Source organism: Nycticebus coucang, chromosome 7 (genome assembly GCF_027406575.1).
Source record: "Nycticebus coucang isolate mNycCou1 chromosome 7, mNycCou1.pri, whole genome shotgun sequence".
NCBI classification, from domain to species: domain Eukaryota; kingdom Metazoa; phylum Chordata; class Mammalia; order Primates; family Lorisidae; genus Nycticebus; species Nycticebus coucang.
Genome location: NC_069786.1, coordinates 17,670,675 through 17,689,571, shown reverse-complemented (window position 1 = coordinate 17,689,571; position 18,897 = coordinate 17,670,675). Strand labels below are relative to the sequence as shown.

General features: G+C 42.6%; 1 protein-coding gene and 1 pseudogene across 1 annotated transcript in view; one reads left to right on the top strand and one right to left on the bottom strand.

The window, feature by feature from the left end:
- CFAP221 (cilia and flagella associated protein 221) overlaps window positions 1-18,897 on the top strand; it is a 144,597-nt gene that overhangs the window by 112,063 nt on the left and 13,637 nt on the right. Inside the window, exons 20-22 of the mRNA XM_053597662.1 lie at window positions 575-733; window positions 8,921-9,012; window positions 17,281-17,373. Of these exons, the coding sequence (XP_053453637.1) occupies window positions 575-733; window positions 8,921-9,012; window positions 17,281-17,373 (344 nt within the window). The remainder of the gene's footprint in view (window positions 1-574; window positions 734-8,920; window positions 9,013-17,280; window positions 17,374-18,897) is intronic.
- Window positions 9,421-17,172, bottom strand: LOC128590378 (peptidyl-prolyl cis-trans isomerase A-like; annotated as a pseudogene).

Below are 18,897 nucleotides of genomic sequence, written 5' to 3'. Positions count from 1 at the left end.
AGTTCTGCTGGACGATTAGTAAAAACTAAAGTCTCCCTGAAAACCAGATACTACATCCAAATGGAGCCTTCCTGAATTAAAAACCTTACCAAAACAAAGTTAAATGTTGACATTTCCTGATACATCAAATGTCATCCTCTTTTTTTGCCTTCTCTTTAAAGTAGTTTTTAAGGAGCTATTTTTGTTTTCAAAACCAGAAACTTACTGGATCTCAAAAACCCATTGCTTACTTAACAACACCCCCTAATTCATCAAAGTTAAAAACAAATACTTTAAGCCATTTTAAGCTATGATTTCAGTTAAAGTTGTTTTCATATGAGTTTAGTAAATCCATATGGTATGTAATAAAGCTCTTAAACCAGAAATGTCGTTTATGAATGATGGTGATATTTCAAAATGCTACCAACTTGCAGACGCCCCTGCTCTCCTTCTTGTCTTTCCCAGACGAGCTGACATGAAATCACAGAATGTTAGTGCTAGCAGGAGCCACAGAGAACATTAGCTGACGCCTGTCCTATGCCTAGCCTACAAATTGGTAAACAAAAAAGAATCTTCTTTTCCCTCTTTTCCACAGAATCCCAGCCCAGGATTATTTGCTGTAATGCACCCTCTGACCTACGTGGAAACTTTGATAGATTACCATCTCTGCTCTCACCCCAAGTACAAGTTCACCAAAGAGTTCCACAGTGGGTCCAGCATTCCTCTCACCCAAAAGCAGTTTCTGCATCACACGGTAATGTTGTCACTAGGCTCTCTGGGAGAGCTGGCGGGCCTGGGCTGCACGGAGGGGCAGGGGACAAAGACAGGGTCATGGCTGGACAAAGAAGGTTTTTCGGTCCCAGCTGCAGAACAAGAATGGCAATGACAATCTTTGTAACCCCAGCCCTAAAGAGGTACCGGGGAGACTCAACACTGCCTTGTCCTGACCACACCCACCTCTCAGGCTGCCTGCTGCCCTTTTATCAGATTCTCACTCTTGTTTCCCCTCGAAGGCTATGCCCAATGTTCATATTTCAACCCCGTGCAAAAATAGCCACCTGGTGTGTGTAACTCCTTCGTCTGACCTCCTCTTATTGTGTCCAAACAAGTGTAGAAACATCAGAATGGGCACAGTGGTAACAGAACACCTACACAGACCAGCCTGACCTGAACATTCCATAACACCTCTCGAGGATTACCACCGGCCCTTCCACCTCAATAAATCCCTAAGTCAGCACACTATCTCTCCCCACTTCTACTCCACACCCCAAAGTGCCTCCTCTTCCTATGTTACCATCTCGCCTTTGTGTTCTGTGGACTGGTGAGTTACCCAGTGATCCCTGATCCCTCCTTCTCCTTCACTTGCCACTTCTAACCACCACTGGATGCCACCATCTTTCTATTCCATGGCCCAATGCTGCAGCCAGCCCTCCATGGAAATCTTCTTAGACACAAACCTGATCGTTTCATTTCCTGCTCAAAAGCTCTCAGTGGGTCCTGCTGCCTGTGGGAGCAGCTCCAGCTTGACCCAAAAGGCCATGAGACCTGCCTGCCTCTTCTGCCGTATTCCCGCTGACCCCAGTACTCTCTGCACTCAGCCAGCGGAGCTGGTGGCCTCCGGGCAGCACTCTCTGTCTGCATGGTGCACCCATGGTCCCGACGCCACAAGCGCTATTTATGAGCTTTCTGAGTGTTGCGTTAGCATCACGTTCACAATAATCACAACAGATTGTGAGTCCACATCTGCCCTCCATCCCGAGGACCTGTTGCTGTGTCAAGGAATTACGCAGTAACCTCACCTTCCTCTCTACATCCACGTTGTGATGTTTAATGCCCTTTGCTGGAGTAGTTGCCTTTTTGCCTCAGAAAAATTCACTGAAACTTGAGAGGCGGAGCAAGATGGCAACCGAGTAACAGCTTCCTTGCATCTGGGCACCGTGAGTCTGGGGAGTAAGGACTCCAAGCATCTCTGGCTGGTGGGATCTGCCTATCATCACCCCTGAAAGGATACAGGGAGTCAGCGAGAGACTTCTGGACCCCAGGAGGAGCACTAAAACAGTGGAAAACCAGCAAGTGGTCGCATGTGTTCAATCCGTCTAAACCCGCCCGCAACTGCAAGTTCAGTAGCAGTGAGCCTGCAAACCAGAAAGGCCTTACCTGTGAACTGTTTTGGTGTCTTTGGACTTGGCACTCAGCTGAACTGCCTTGGGGAGAGCCTGAGCGGGAGTGCGGAGAACTTTGGCCTTTGTCTAGGGCCCCAGTCTGAGCCGCTGAGCCAGATGGAGCTAATAGTGTTTGGCTCTGGGTCACAGGCAGCCATTGTGAGCGATCTGCCCCGGCAAGCTCCACCCTCAGGGTTGCAGAGCTAGAATTGGGTGGGAGCTGGTAACCCAGCGACCAAGTAGCTAAGGGCGGGGTCTGAGCCGCCTTGCAGCCCTAACCCGGGCAGCCCTAACCCGGGGGCAGAGGGAGACCAGTTTTGGCACACAGGGTAAGTGGATAGGCACTTCAGCAGTGATTCAGGCGACAAGCACTTCCCTGGGAAAGCTTCTGCTCAGCAATTGAACAAGTTCAAAGTGCCTTTTAAGTGGGCTGAAGAGAGATTTAGGGTGTCCACCTGCTGGGGTTTGAGAAACTAGCAGCCTCCAGTCGCATCAGAACTGTGATTAACATCTCATACCCCAGAAGACCACATGTTGCCCAGACAAAATTCAATAACATATACATACTGCTTTGTTTTTGGTTGTGTTTTTTTTTTTTTGGTTTGGTTGTTTTGTTTATTTTGGTGTTGTTGATTGTTGTTTTGTTTTTTAAGTTCAACCTTTTCCATACAGATCCTTTTTCTTTCTCAATTTTTCTAGTTTAATTATAATTTCCCATTGCTGCCTATTTCAATAATTAGAACTTCATTTTTGTTAGTGTTTCTACCGCTATTATTTGATTTTCCACCCAATTTTATCCCGTAAACTTTTCTGCTTGCTTGTTTTGGTTTCATTTATATCATTTTTGTCTTTCCTCTCTACTTGGTGGAGGTGGGGTACTGTGTCTGATCAGGTTAACAAAGAGCTGCTGACCTCAAGGGAACCACCCAACTGGGCACCCCCAGAAGGTGGTTTTTTTTTTAAGGTTGTATCAAAGTACCCTACTGTACACCTATATTGCGCTGTCTCCATCTTTCTGTGCCTCTCTTCTTTTTGTCAATATTCCTTTTACCCACCCCCTCTCCTTTCTCTATTTTTCTTTTTTTTTCTTATCACTCGGTCCTCCTTTCTTTCATCCCTTTTTTGCTCTTCAACCTTCTCACCCTTCTGGTCCTGTAACCCTTAGTCCACAGGCACAAGAACTTAAAGAGCAAGAGGAAGTGAAAGGAAAATTAGGGCAAGGAAACAGATAAAAGAAATCACTCATGAGGAAGAATCAGCAGAAAACTCCAGGCAACATGAAGAACCAGTCCAGAACAACCCCGCCAAGGGACCATGAGGTAGCTACTGCGGAGGATTCCACCTATAAAGAAACATTAGGAATGACAGAAAGGAAATTTAGAATACACATGTTGAAAACAATGAAAGAAATGATGGAAACAATGAAGGAAACTGCTAATAAAGTGGAAAATAACCACAAGGAAATTCAAAAACAGAATCAAATAAGAGATGAACGATATGAAGGATATAAAAAGGGTATAGCAGAGCTGAAGGAACTGAAACAGTCAATTAGGGAACTTAAAGATGCAATGGAAAGTATCAGCAACAGGTTAGACCATGCAGAAGAAAGAATTTCAGAGGTAGAAGACAAAGTTTTTGAGATAACTCAGATAGTAAAAGAGGCAGAAAAGAAGAGAGAGAAAGCAGAACATTCACTCTCAGAATTACGGGACTTTATGAGCGTTCCAACATACGAGTTATAGGACTTCCAGAAGGGGAAGAAGAATGCCCCCAGAGGAATGGAAGCCATACTAGAGAATATTAGAAAAGAAAATTTCCCAAATATCACCAAAGATTCTGACAAATTGCTTTCAGAGGGCTATCGGACCCCAGGTCGCCTCAACTTTAACCGAGCTTCTCCAAGACACATTGTGATGAACCTGTCCAAAGTCAAGACAAAAGAAAAGATTCTGCAAGCTGCCAGGAGTAAGCGCCAGTTGACCTACAGGGGCAAATCCATCAGGGTGACCGCAGACTTCTCTAATGAAACTTTCCAAGCAAGAAGACAATGGTCATCTACCTTTAATCTACTTAAACAGAACAATTTCCAGCCCAGAATTCTGTACCCTGCTAAGCTAAGCTTCAAAATTGACAGAGAAATCAAATCATTTACGGATATACAAACATTGAGGAAATTCGCCACAACAAGACCAGCTCTACAGGAAATACTTCAACCTGTTCTGCACACTGACCACCACAATGGATCAGCAGCAAAGTAAGAACTCAGAAATTAAAGGACAGAACCTAACCTCCACACTGATGCAAAAGATAAAACTAAGCAATGGACTCTCACCAAATAAGACGAATAGAATACTACCACACTTCTCAATTATCTCAATAAATGTTAATGGCTTGAATTCCCCACTGAAGAGACATAGATTGGCTGACTGGATTAAAAAACACAAGCCATCCATTTGCTGTCTGCAAGAAACACACCTGGCTTCAAAAGACAAATTAAAGCTCCGAGTCAAGGGTTGGAAGACAAATTTTCAGGCAAATGGAATTCAGAAGAAAAGAGGAGTTGCAATCTTATTTTCAGATACATGTGGATTTAAAGCAACTAAAGTCGAAAAAGACAAAGATGGTCACTTTATATTGGTCAAGGGAAAAATACAACAAGAAGACATTTCAATTCTAAATATTTATGCACCCAATTTAAATGCTCCCAGATTCTTGAAACAGACCTTACTCAGTCTGAGCAATATGATATCTGATAATACCACAATAACAGGGGACCTTAACACTCCTCTTACAGAGCTGCACAGATCCTCTAAACAGAAATTAAACAAGGATATAAGAGATTTAAATGAGACCCTAGAACAACTGTGCTTGATAGACGCATATAGAACACTCCATCCCAAAGATAAAGAATATACATTCTTCTCATCACCCCATGGAACATTCTCCAAAATTGATCATATCCTGGGACACAAAACAAATATCAACAGAATAAAAAGAATTGAAATTTTACCTTGTATCTTCTCAGACCATAAGGCACTAAAGGTGGAACTCAACTCTAACAAAAATGCTCGACCCCACCCAAAGGCATGGAAACTAAACAATCTTATGTTGAATAACAGATGGGTGCAGGAAGAAATAAAACAGGAAATCATTAACTTCCTTCAGCATAACAACAATGAAGACACAAGCTACCAAAACCTGTGGGATACTGCAAAAGCAGTTTTGAGAGGAAAATTCATCGCTTTAGATGCCTACATTCGAAAAACAGAAAGAGAGCACATCAACAATCTCACAAGCCATCTTATGGAATTGGAACAAGAAGAACAATCTAAGCCTAAACTCAGTAGAAGAAAAGAAATATCCAAAATCAAATCAGAGATCAATGAAATTGAAAACAAAAGAATCATTCAGAAAATTAATGAAACAAGGAGTTGGTTTTTTGAAAAAATAAATAAAATAGATAAACCATTGGCCAGACTAACAAGAAATAGAAAAGTAAAATCTCTAGTAACCTCAATCAGAAACGATAAAGGGGAAATAACAACTGATCCCACAGAGATACAAGAGATCATCTCTGAATACTACCAGAAACTCTATGCCCAGAAATTTGACAATGTGAAAGAAATGGATCAATATTTGGAATCACACCCTCTCCCTAGACTCAGCCAGGAAGAAATAGAGCTCCTGAACAGACCAATTTCAAGCACTGAGATCAAAGAAACAATAAAAAAGCTTCCAACCAAAAAACGCCCTGGTCCAGATGGCTTCACACCAGAATTCTATCAAACCTTCAAGGAAGAGCTTATTCCTGTACTGCAGAAATTATTCCAAAAAATTGAGGAAGAAGGAATCTTCCCCAACACATTCTATGAAGCAAACATAACCCTGATACCAAAACCAGGAAAAGACCCAAACAAAAAGGAGAATTTCAGACCAATCTCACTCATGAATATAGATGGAAAAATTCTCAACAAAATCCTAGCCAATAGATTAAAGCTTATCATCAAAAAAGTCATTCATCATGATCAAGTAGGCTTCATCCCAGGGATGCAAGGCTGGTTTAACATACCCAAGTCCATAAACGTTATCCACCATATTAACAGAGGAAAAAATAAAGATCACATGATCCTCTCAATAGATGCAGAAAAAGCATTTGATAAAATCCAGCATCCTTTTCTAATTAGAACACTGAAGAGTATAGGCATAGGTGGCACATTTCTAAAACTGATTGAAGCTATCTATGACAAACCCACAGCCAATATTTTACTGAATGGAGTAAAACTGAAAGCTTTTCCTCTTAGAACTGGAACCAGACAAGGTTGTCCTCTATCACCTTTACTATTCAACATAGTGCTGGAAGTTCTAGCCAATACAATTAGGCAAGACAAGGAAATAAAGGGAATTCAAATGGGAGCAGAGAAGGTCAAACTCTCCCTCTTTGCTGACGACATGATCTTATACTTAGAGAACCCCAAAGACTCAACCACAAGACTCCTAGAAGTCATCAAAAAATACAGTAATGTTTCAGGATATAAAATCAATCTCCACAAGTCAGTAGCCTTTGTGTACACCAATAACAGTCAAGATGAGAAGCTAATTAAGGACACAACTCCCTTCACCATAGTTTCAAAGAAAATGAAATACCTAGGAATATACCTAACGAAGGAGGTGAAGGACCTCTATAAAGAAAACTATGAAATCCTCAGAAAGGAAATAGCAGAGGATATTAACAAATGGAAGAACATACCATGCTCATGGATGGGAAGAATCAACATTGTTAAAATGTCTATACTTCCCAAAGCAATCTACCTATTCAATGCCATTCCTATCAAAATACCAACATCGTACTTTCAAGATTTGGAAAAAATGATTCTGCATTTTGTATGGAACTGGAAAAAACCCTGTATAGCTAAGGCAGTTCTCTGTAACAAAAATAAAGCTGGGGGCATCAGAATACCAGATTTTAGTCTGTACTACAAAGCCATAGTGCTCAAGACAGCATGGTACTGGCACAAAAACAGAGACATAGACACTTGGAATCGAATTGAAAACCAAGAAATGAAACTAACATCTTACAACCACCTAATCTTTGATAAACCAAACAAGAACATACCTTGGGGGAAAGACTCCCTATTCAATAAATGGTGTTGGGAGAACTGGATATCTACATGTAAAAGACTGAAACTGGACCCACACCTTTCCCCACTCACAAAAATTGATTCGAGATGGATAAAGGACTTAAAAATTTAAGGCGTGAAACCATAAAAATCCTCCAAGAAAGCATAGGAAAAACACTGGAAGATATTGGCCTGGGGAAAGACTTCATGAAGAAGACTGCCATGGCAATTGCAACAACAAAAAAAATAAACAAATGGGACTTCATTAAACTGAAAAGCTTCTGTACAGCTAAGGAGACAATAACCAAAGGAAAGAGACAACTTACACAATGGGAAAGGATATTTGAATATTTTCAATCAGACAAAAGCTTGATAACTAGGATCTATAGAGAACTCAAATTAATCCACATGAAAAAAGCCAACAATCCCATATATCAATGGGCAAGAGACATGAATAGAACTTTCTCTGAAGACGACAGACGAATGGCTAAGAAACATGAAAAAATGTTCATCATCTCTATATATTAGAGAAATGCAAATCAAAACAACCCTGAGATATCATCTAACCCCAGTGAGAATGGCCCACATCACAAAATCTCAAAACTGCAGATGCTGGCGTGGATGTGGAGAGAAGGGAACACTTTTTCACTGCTGGTGGGACTGCAAACTAGTACAACCTTTCTGGAAGGAAGTATGGAGAAACCTCAAAGCACTCAAGCTAGACCTCCCATTTGATCCTGCAATCCCATTACTGGATATCTACCCAGAGGAAAAAAAATCCTTTTATCATAAGGACACTTGTACTAGACTGTTCATTGCAGCTCAATTTACAATCACCAAAATGTGGAAACAGCCTAAATGCCCACCAACTCAGGAATGGATTAACAAGCTGTGGTATATGTATACCATGGAATACTATTCAGCCATTAAAAAAAATGGAGACTTTACATCCTTCGTATTAACCTGGATGGACGTGGAAGACATTATTCTTAGTAAAGCATCATAAGAATGGAGAAGCATAAATCCTATGTACTCAATTTTGATATGAGGACAATTAATGACAATTATGGTTATGGGGGGGAACAGAAAGAGGGAAAGAGGGAGGGGGGTGGGGCCTTGGTGTATGTCACACTTTATGGGGGCAAGACATGATTGCAAGAGGGACTTTACCTAACAATTGCAATCAGTGTAACCTGGCTTATTGTACCCTCAATGAATCTCCAACAATAAAAAAAAAAAAATTCACTGAAATTTAAACTACTAACATTGGAGCTAACTTTTTTTTTTTTTGAGATATTCTCACTATATTGCCCTCGATAGAGTGCCCTGGCATCACAGCTCAAAGACCTCAAACTCTTGGGCTTAAGCGATTCTCTTGCCCCAGCCTCCCAAGTAGCTGGGACTATAGGCACTGGTCCCAAGGCCTGGCTATTTTTTGTGGCAGGTGTCATTGTTGTTTAATAGCCCAGGCTGGGTTCAAACCCCCCCCAGCCTTGGTGTCTGTGGCTGGTGCCGTAACCACTGTGTTACGGGCGCCGAGCCAGGAGCTAACTCTGTAAGACTGAAAAAGAGTCAGTTGAATGAAGTGCAATTCCTTTCTAGACTTTACCTCACCAAACAGTTCGTTTCCATGCAGCGGCCCCATGCCGGTTTTCCTTACAGGACATTGTTCCCGGAGTTATGCGCTGGAAGAAGTTCCACTCCCTGGTGTTCTCCTCCCTGCCCGACACCGCCAAGATAGAGAGCGCACAGAGGTAAGCATGGTTCACCTGGTCGTCTCACCAGGCTTGTGTGCCCCACGGATGACAGAGGCAATGATCCCCAAAAGGTAAATGCCAGGAATAAAAAAAAAAAAAAAAAAAAAAAAAGAATGGGCGGCGCCTGTGGCTCAGTGAGTAGGGCGCCGGACCCATATGCCGAGGGTGGCGGGTTCAAACCCAGCCCCGGCCAAACTGCAACAAAAAAATAGCCGGGCGTTGTGGCGGGCGCCTGTAGTCCCAGCTGCTCGGGAGGCTGAGGCAAGAGAATCGCGTAAGCCCAAGAGTTAGAGGTTGCTGTGAGCCGTGTGACGCCACGGCACTCTACCCAAGGGCGGTACAGTGAGACTCTGTCTCTACAAAAAAAAAAAAACAACGGCCGAACTTTTTTTTATTATTTAGTTTTCATTTCATAATCATAAACTTAACTCTGCAATCCAGCTGGACCTGGGGGGAAATAAGGAAATTATGGACCCAAAGACCTGCAGCGAGAATGCAAAGATCATGGACTACAGAAGGAATGGTCTGGTGGTGAAGACAGAAGGTGATGTCGGATTTGCTACCGTTGTCACAGTCAGTAGTGGTGACCTTCTGGCTGGTCTTGCCATTCTCTACCCAAAGCACTCCATGGCTTCTGCAATATTCACTCCCCCTTTCACCCTGCCAGAGACCACAGGCTGCCACCCAACCACTCAGTCTTAGCTGTGCAGGTGAAAAACTGGGAGCCATTTGTGTTGCGTCCAGCATTTGCCATGGACAAGATGCCAGGACCTCTATGCTTCAGAATAAAGTTCTCATTAGATTTCTCCCCATAGATAGACTTGCCCCCAGGGCCATTATGGCGTGTGAAGTCACCACCCGGGCACATCAACCCTGGAATAATTCTGTGAAAGCAGGAACCCTTAGAATCAAATCCTTTCTCTCCAGTGCTCAGAGCACATAAGTTTTCTGTTGTCAGGCTGGGCATGGTGGTTCACACCTGTAATCCTAGTACTCTGGGAGTCCAAGGTGGGTGGCTTACTTAAATTCATGAGTTCAAGACCAGCCTGAGCAAGAGTGAGACCCCCATCTCTAAAAATAACCTGGCATTGTGACAGGCACCTATAGTCCCAGCTACTGCAGAGACTGAGTCAGGAAGATTGCTTGAGCCCAAGAGTTTGAGGTTGCTGTGAGCAACGATGTCACAGTACTTACTCTACAGTGGGCAAGAATGTGAGACTCTGTTTCAAAAAAAAAGTTTTCTGCTGTCTTTGGAACTTTGTCTGCAAACAGCTAAAGGGAGATGTGGCCCATGGGCTTGGCAGTGGCAGCAATATTGAAGAGTACAGGGGGATTGGTGTTGACCACAGTTGGTATTAGGTGACTATAGGAAGTGGCAACATCTGCAAAGGCTTTTTCTTTTTTTTCTGAGACAGGGTCTCGCTCTGTCCCTCAGACTAAAGTACAGTGGTGTCATCACAGTTTACTGCAACCTCCAACTCCTGAACTCAACGGTAGCTGGGACTATAGGCCACGCCACAATGCCCGGCTAATTTTTCTATTTTTTTATAGAGACCGTGTCTCGCTCTTGCTCAGGCTGGTTTCAAACTCCTGAGCTCAGGTGATCCTTCCACTCAGCCTCCCAAGGTGCTAGGATTACAGGTTGAGCCACCACCTCCAGTCAAACTATACTTTTAAAGCATGAGGAAAGTTTGCTAGTCAGAGAAGTGTGATGACATATAACCAAATTTCATATTTTGAATTTATCTTAATTGAGATACACTTTAAAAAAAAAAAAAAGAACACCATAAGGGGTGGTGCTGTGGCTCAAAGGGGTAGGGCGCCAGCCCCATATGCAGGAAGTGGCGGGTTCAAACCCAGCCCCGGCAAAAAACTGCAAAAAAAAGTAACACCTTAGGTTGTAGAGGACTCTGAAAGCCGGAAGGCTTCTGAGTAAGATGATTTGCAGCTTGGGGGTGGACCCTGGGGGCAACTCATCCACAGGTGTTTAAAGCTTAATCATCCTCTGGAGTATTGGAGAGAAAGCCCCAGCCTGTGGCAATCCTTAAGCACATAGTCATTGTCTAATACTTCCCTCACCTGCCTTGTACCATCTCAATAAATAGCTACTGCGGAGGTTGCTTGGGGCCACCCTGCACTTAAGGTTAGCCCGCCTCTTGCAAGCTGTACTTTTAATCCGTGTTAGGCCTGTTTCCTTCGTGGGGCCACAGGGACAGGGCATTAGGGGTCACGACAATAGGTGGCTAACGGGCAGCACTGGAAGGAAAGTAGATAACCAATAGGTATAATTCAGCTGAAACATTCATGATCAATCTTTAAAATGTTTTCATTGCCAAGATTACCTTCTGAAGCTTCCATATCCAATTCTGAAGGATCCGCCTCTTCCTGGTGCCATAGCCTGGCAGTCCCCACAAGCACCGAGGGCATCTTCATACGTAGACACAGCTCAGTCCAGACTGAGCCTGTAGCTCAGACACAGAACTGTAGATGGGAATATTGTTGCACAACAAAAGAATACATTTATAGTAACTACATTTTTGCTAATTTCTTATTATCTCTTCGGAGCTACAAGATATCAAACAAGTAGCCTGGTGCCTTTTCTTTAGACTCTGCCTGGTCATCAGCCCACTCTTGAGCCCTTGAAGTTGCTTCTTCAGTCCACTGTCCTTATATAAAACAGCTAAACAAGTTATTGGTTAGCACATGTGACTAGTGTCTCAAAAGGATTATCCTTAGCCGTCACTTTTTGTTCAAGTCCTCAGATTCAGAATGAGGCTCACCCTAAGAGTGGCCTACAAACCTGAGCTCTGCCTCCAACAAAAATCAGTAGGTGATCTTTCTATACCCCAGCTCCCACTAGTAGATCCTGGGTTCTCTGATTCAGAAACTCACCAGGAATACCACATGCCCTCCAGGAGCTGCGTTACCCCAGCCACACTCCTCAGCCACCTTTCTCAGTCCTGTCCTCTTGTCACAAAGTCACAAAGGTCCTTTGCAGCCTTGACATTTTAACTTTTTTTTGAGACAGAGCCTCAAGCTGTCACCCGGGGTGGAGTGCTGTGGCATCACAGCTCACAGCAACCTCCAATTCCTAGGCTTAGGCGATTCCCTTGTCTCAGTCTCCCAAGTAGCTGAGACTACAGGTGCCTGCCACAACACCTGGCTATTTTTTGGTTGTAGTTGTCATTGTTTGACAGGCCCAGGCTGGGTTCGAACTCACCAGCTCTGACGTATGTGGCTGGCGCCTTAGCCGCTTGAGCTACAAGCGCTGAGCTGACATTTTAACTTTAACAGGAGTACAAGAGCTTACCCAGTGTGCAGCTAGCTACGAATACTAGCCATCCACCTGCCCTTCCCCAGGCATTTGTGGAGATGGTTCAAATCCAATTTGTGAGCCCAGAACACTTAATTTGGCTTCTTCCTTCATTGCTTTCATTAAAGAGCTTCACTGAAAAGCTCTTCCTGAATGAAGCCGGCCGCAGCTGCCCTTCCGAGGCTTTGCCACGTGCTGTCCCTTTGGATTATTTCCTTAGTGCCTCTTTACTACTCCACTCTCCTTTGCCTGGACATGAGCATGAGACAAAAAGCACGCAGCATGGGATGTGGGGCGAGGCAGGGGCTCAGGAGTATCAGCTCCTTTCCTGTAGTTCACCCCGTTGCCATCTCAGAATGAAGTCAGCATCTTTGTTCTTCATTTTTGGCATATTTCTAAAATGTCACATCTCCCATCATCGGAGAAAACAAGGGTATTGCAGAGAGGAGGAAAGCCTTGGTGTTGGCAAGACCTACCACCATTGCTTGCTAGCTGTGTTGCCTCTCTCTGCCCTTGGGCGAGTTACTTATTACCAAAGCCCTTTGAGTGGTAACTTCCTCATCTGTGAACCAGAGGTGATGATGGTGTCCTCACGGGCTCACTGGGAGGATAAAGGCAAGACGATCGTGTAAACCATCCAGCACTGTGCCTGATGGATACGCCTGGTAACACCGCTTTCTCTTCCCTCCACGCCTGTCCACTAAACCTTGCAGTCACTCTGTTGCCACCAGATGGCGATGCTCTGTCACCATTTTGACAGAATGGTGCATTTTACTGGGAGGCGAGGACACTTCAAAGTTGACCCGTGTAATCAGTAAGCTGAGTTCAGGGGACCTTCTGAAGACTGAAAAAGCCAGATAAGACATGGAGCAAAGTGGCAACCTGCTGATCACGTCCCCCCACTGGCAGCATGTACAGATCTCAAGAATTAAGAAAAAGCATCCCATTTTCTTTTATCAAAGTAACTGTCCTTAGAAAAATCTCCTGAGGCTGTTCTTTCAAGAAGCAGTCAGAATGCAGTTAATGGTTGAATGTGGGCTTATTCAACCATGAATTAAACATGAATTCTACAAGAATTACAGAAAACGTTCCAACCATGAGTTGCTACTTTGAGCTTCTATGCCTGAGTGCTCTGTTGGGTCAGTTTATTTCAAAACAAACGGTAGTTGCATAACAGATCATAAACTCAGGAGAGGATTATTTCCTTTATCGTGGATTTCCACTGGCTGTAAGATTCTAGGTCATGTTTTTATCTCTAAGAACAGTTGGAAAACAAGAAGGGTAATTTTTTTTTTTAAGGTCTGACCTGGCTTATTCAGGCTGCTTTAACAGAATGCCACAGACTGGGGGGGTTTATAAATAACGGAAATCTATTTCTCACAGTTTTGGAGGCTGAAAAGTTCAAGATCAAGGCACCAGCAGGTGTAGTGTCCTGGTTCATACACGGTTCTCTTCTGTGTCCTCACATGGTGGAAGCGGGCAGAAGCTCTCTCAGGCTTTCTTTATAGGGCACCAATCCCTTTCACCCGGGCTTCGTATTCATAACTTAATCACCCCTCAAAGGCTTCATCTCAAAATACACTGGGGTTAAGTTCCAGCATATGAATTTTGGGAGGGACACAAAATTCATTCTATAGCAACACCCTACAACTTTATTAACGATATTTCAATTTTGCAACCATTTTGCTTGAGTAAATTACATCCAATTACTTATGAGATTTCCCTCAGATATTTTGCCCGTAAGAGTTATCTCTTTATTGTTAAAGCATGCAACATAGTTACTTATTGATTATTTATTCCAAGTTATTTTTGTATTCATAATCATTGAAGCAGCTCATTGATGTCTTTATTCTTTGGTAAATTCTGTGAGAATTTGTTAAGTCACTATGGATTCCCATAAAATCTGAGTGTCAACAGCAACTGAAGAAATTATCCAATCCAGTAGTTTCCAGATAGTTTCAGATTTTATAAATGAGTGAAAGGTCCAGAAGGATTTTGGGAACTTACTTGGGGTAGTCAGAGTTTTACTTTGTTAAGCAAAGAAACTAAAACAAAAACAAAATGTTCAACCACCATCTAGTGTCATTACCATTTCAATTTTAAAAGAGCATATTAACAAAATGTAAGAGGAAACATCTCAAAATTTAAAAATTTGATTAGCTTTGCTTCATGAAAAATTCTTGGTCATTGCCCTTTCATCTTCCTTAGACCAGTCTGATTTCAGGAGAGGAGTCTAGGCTCTGAAGCTCTCAGCCCCTCTTCTTAGCAGGAATCCCCTCTGACCACACATCTTCTAATCTGAAGCTTCAGTAGAACTTTCTAATAGAATGTGGATTCTTTGTCGTGAAGTCAGTAAATAGGGGCCCAGGTTTCTTTTAGTAGGAAATGAGATTAAATACCAAAATCTGGGTGCTAGGTGTGCACATTGTTACTGGGTAGTTCTGTTTCTTTGCCTGTTCAGTAAACTCAAGGATATGCGCGCACACATCATGTACATATAAGTATGTATGCACGCATAAATATATATACAATATGTACACATCAACACACAAATACATTTACATTTTTTAGAAATCACAAATTCACACCAATACCTAAAATTTAAGTCCATATCTATTGAGCCATTGACATCTGTATCTCCTTCCACTGTGAGAATCCTGGCTTCTAATACATTTACTTACTCAATTTTATAATACATCTAAAATCATTTCAAAATTGCTCCATCCATATTCACTCTTGTAAACATGCAAGGTAAATAGAGTTTAGATTTATTTGCAGTTCTCCCTTTACCCCCATCACACCCAATACTGTATTTATAAGTTACTTGAATTATTTCTTTCTCTTTCTTTTCTTTCTTTTCTGATTTCTTCCTTCCTGTCTTCTTCCTTTTTTTCAATCTCAGTCTCTCTCTAATTCACTCTCTCTCTCCCTTCCTCCTCATCCCTCCAGTGTGACTTTGGAATTATGTGAAATATTATTTGTTTCAGTTTTCTTTCAGTCTATTTCATTTCCCTCTTTGCAGTTTTGGCCAGGGGTGGGTTTGAACCTGCCACCTCCGGCATATGGGGCTGGCACCCTACTCTTTTGAGCCACAGGTATCGCCCTCATTTCCCTTTTTATTGACTTATTTTTCAATATGTAGAACAGTAACTAGTTTCCAAATTCAAAACTACATAGAAAGAGGTTCGTGGTGGATGGGGCCACAGGCATAGTGAAAAAAAAAAAAAAAAAAACTACACAAAAAGGAATCCTCAGGAAAGAGTCCCTCCCTTCCATCTCCCTTGCACCCCTGGTAGGTAATCAGCTTGGTCTTCTAGCTTATTCTTCCTGTGTTTCTCTTTGTAGTGCTAACCGGAATATCTAGATTTCACCTTCTTTACTATACAAAAAGTGGCATTCTAGATATGCTTTCCTGCATTTGCTTTTTTTCATTTAATATATCCTGAAAATCACTCTATATGAGTTCACAGATATCTTTATCATTCTTTTTGCCATCGGTAAAAACTATGATGCCATCATTTTCTGCATTTTCTGGGTTTTTTTTTTTTTTTCAGCCAGCCTCCATACTTGGCAAGCAGGTGTATTTTTGCACAATAACAAAGGACAGTGTCTTTTTTTTTTTTTTTTTTTGACATAATCTCACTACATTGCCCTCGGTAGAGTACAGTTCACAGCAACCTCTAACTCTTGGGCTTAAGCGATTCTCTTGCCTCAGCCTCCCAAGTAGCTAGGACTACAGGGGCCCACCAGAACGCCCGGCTATTTTTTTTATTGCAGTTGTCATTGTTGTTTAGCAGGCCCAGGCCGGGTTCGAACCCACCTGCCTCGGTGTATGTGGCCAGCGCCCTAACCACTGAGCTACAGGCACTGAGCCCAAAGGTAAGAATCTTATTATCTCAAAGACAAACACACAAAGGAGCCTTCAACTTGTCCCTGTTTCTCCATCCCCGCTGCCTCCTTTCCTTCAGCCGCAACTTTTCCAGCACCTGCACAGAGGTCTGTCTCCTTCCACATGTGTTCCAAGCTCTGGCATTCTTTGCTTTTGTTCATGAGACAGCACTCTTTGAGCTTCTAAAAAGTGATTCCAGAATAGTATTGAGGACTTTTATTCCCTGATGTCCTTTCTCCTGTTTTCTTTGCTGTTGTGTGGTCAGCTTTTATTCCATCAATGTCATTTGAAAGGTTTATAAGGTAAGAGTTGGGATTAAAAAGAGTGAGTGGCTGTTTCACCTTGAAAAGAAAGTCTACTGCCAGCTTCTTAAAAATAACAATACATGTTTTTTCTTCCTCTCTCAATTCTTTAATAGCCTCAATATCCAGGAATTTTCGTATAAAGCTCTGAAGTTATAACACCAAATAATACGTAAGAGGGTAGGGAGGAATATTTAAAATGACTAAGGAAGAGTACAGACTATCTGGACCCACCCCAGGAAACAGTATGATTTTAGAGCAGCGGTTCTCAACCTGTGGGTTGCCACCCCTTTGGGGGTCAAATGACCCTTTCACAGGGGTCACCTAAGACCATCCTACATATCAGATATTTACATTACAATTCATAACAGTAGCAAAATGACAGTTATGAAGTAGCAACGAAAATAATTTTATGATGGGGGTCACCACAACATGAGGAACTGTATTAAAGGGTTGCGGCATTAGGAAGGTTGAGAACCACTGTCTTAGACACTACCAACTGTTACGGTTGTTGTTACGATTCTGTTTTTAAACTCCAAAAAACGTCTTATTTGGCGAGGTTCTTCTGGGTTAGACCGGGCCTATTGCACTCCCTACCTTTGCTTCTCAAGAAACGTGAGTAGATTTTCAGGAGGGAGGGTAGACAGAGTCATCGAGGCCTCATCAGCAGTGGAATAAACGTGCTTTAGAAAATTATATAAAGACTCCAAGACGTCTAATGTGGTTCCTAATTCTCATCTTCCTGTATGATTTTTCCACAGCTGTGACCCCCTCAATTTGGTCATGCTTCCCACAGACGTCCCCGCCATTCTTGCCGCCTTACCAGAAGAAGACAGACTAGAAACCGTTGAACGGTAGTTTTCTTTTCTTTTAGTCTCTAATGTGATCTGTTTTCCAAAAATATGTGCAGTGTTGTGAGAGATTCCAAACGAGCACACAGTTCCTGAGCTTGAACTCGAATGGGAAGATAATCCAACCACATCACCACCGAGATTAGATGTTAAGTTCATGGCAGAGAATCAACAGTCTCTAAGTTCTACAATTTACTGATCTTTAGATGCTCCAGAAGTTCAAGGGAGGGGAGATCGGGGGTGGTGCCTGACGAGTTTAGAAGGCTTTAGTGGCCATGTGGAGTTGGGTTGGTATATGAGCAAAAAGAAGCATAAGCCCAAAAGCAAGGCGCTTATGTTTGAGTTTAGTGATCAGCATCCAACCACCAGTGCAATGTATTCTTGGATCTCCTATCCCCATGCCCATTTAAGCTGGATGGCTGGAGACCCTGCAGCAGATCCCAGAATGGAAATCTGAGCCATGAAGAGCACATGCCCTGTCCCAGTGCCACTTCTCTGTGGTGAGCTCCTAAGCATGTGCATCCAAACGCCCAGCCACATCGCCGGCTGCCACCCAGCATGCAGATGCCTCTAGACCTTAATCCTTCCTTTCTCCTTTTTAAAAATATATTTAACTATTTACTACATCACCGCATAATTTCAGGGAGAGAATCAGGAGTTCTGTATGTTGTAGCAGCTACTTTCTACCAGGAAAAAGTAAAGTCCATTTCAATTTCCTAGTTTATTTATCCAGTATAGCATAAAGTTTCATACATATTCATCTTTCCTTAAAATTAGATTCTATTAGGATGATTGTCGAGCACTCAAGATGTTTAATAGCCTAGTGATAAAGGGTGTGGGCTCAAACCCTCCACCCTGCCATCCACTTTCAGCACGCGAGTTCACCTTGAGCACGTGAGTTCACCCTCTGCCTCCATGCCCTCACCTTTAAAATGGGATAACCCATGACCCCATCTCACGAGTGGCTGCAGAAATTAAATGAGTAAACACATGCCAAGTATGTATGGCCTGGCACATAGTAAGGTCTTGATCACTGGAGCTATTATTAATAATGACCTTGGTCAACAAACCCCTAGCCCAGTATCTGACACTGGTAGGCAAGCAACAACTCACTTTTAAATAAATGTCTTATCACTCAATAGTATCAATCTGAGAAAATGAAAATGAGAGAAGATAGATGGTTAGATTTCCAAAATAGCAAATGAAGATAGTGATGTCCCAAGAGGTTTCCTTTCATCCCGTGTTTTACTAAAGGAAGAGAAGATGAATAAATATTTTTATATTTGGATTTTTAGTATCCTCGGGGGTATGAAGGAACACTTACATGTATTGCTGTATAGCAGAGTTGGAGAACAGCACCAAGAGGGCCACCAGCCTTACATGGCAAGATAAGGGACACACAGGAAGACCTTTGGCCCCAAAGTTACTCCTTACTGTATTTTCTGGACTTCTGTTAACAAAGATTCATTCCTTTAGCTTTGGGCTTTGTCCCCATTAAAGTACGAATACCTCTAGGAAGGAGCAGTT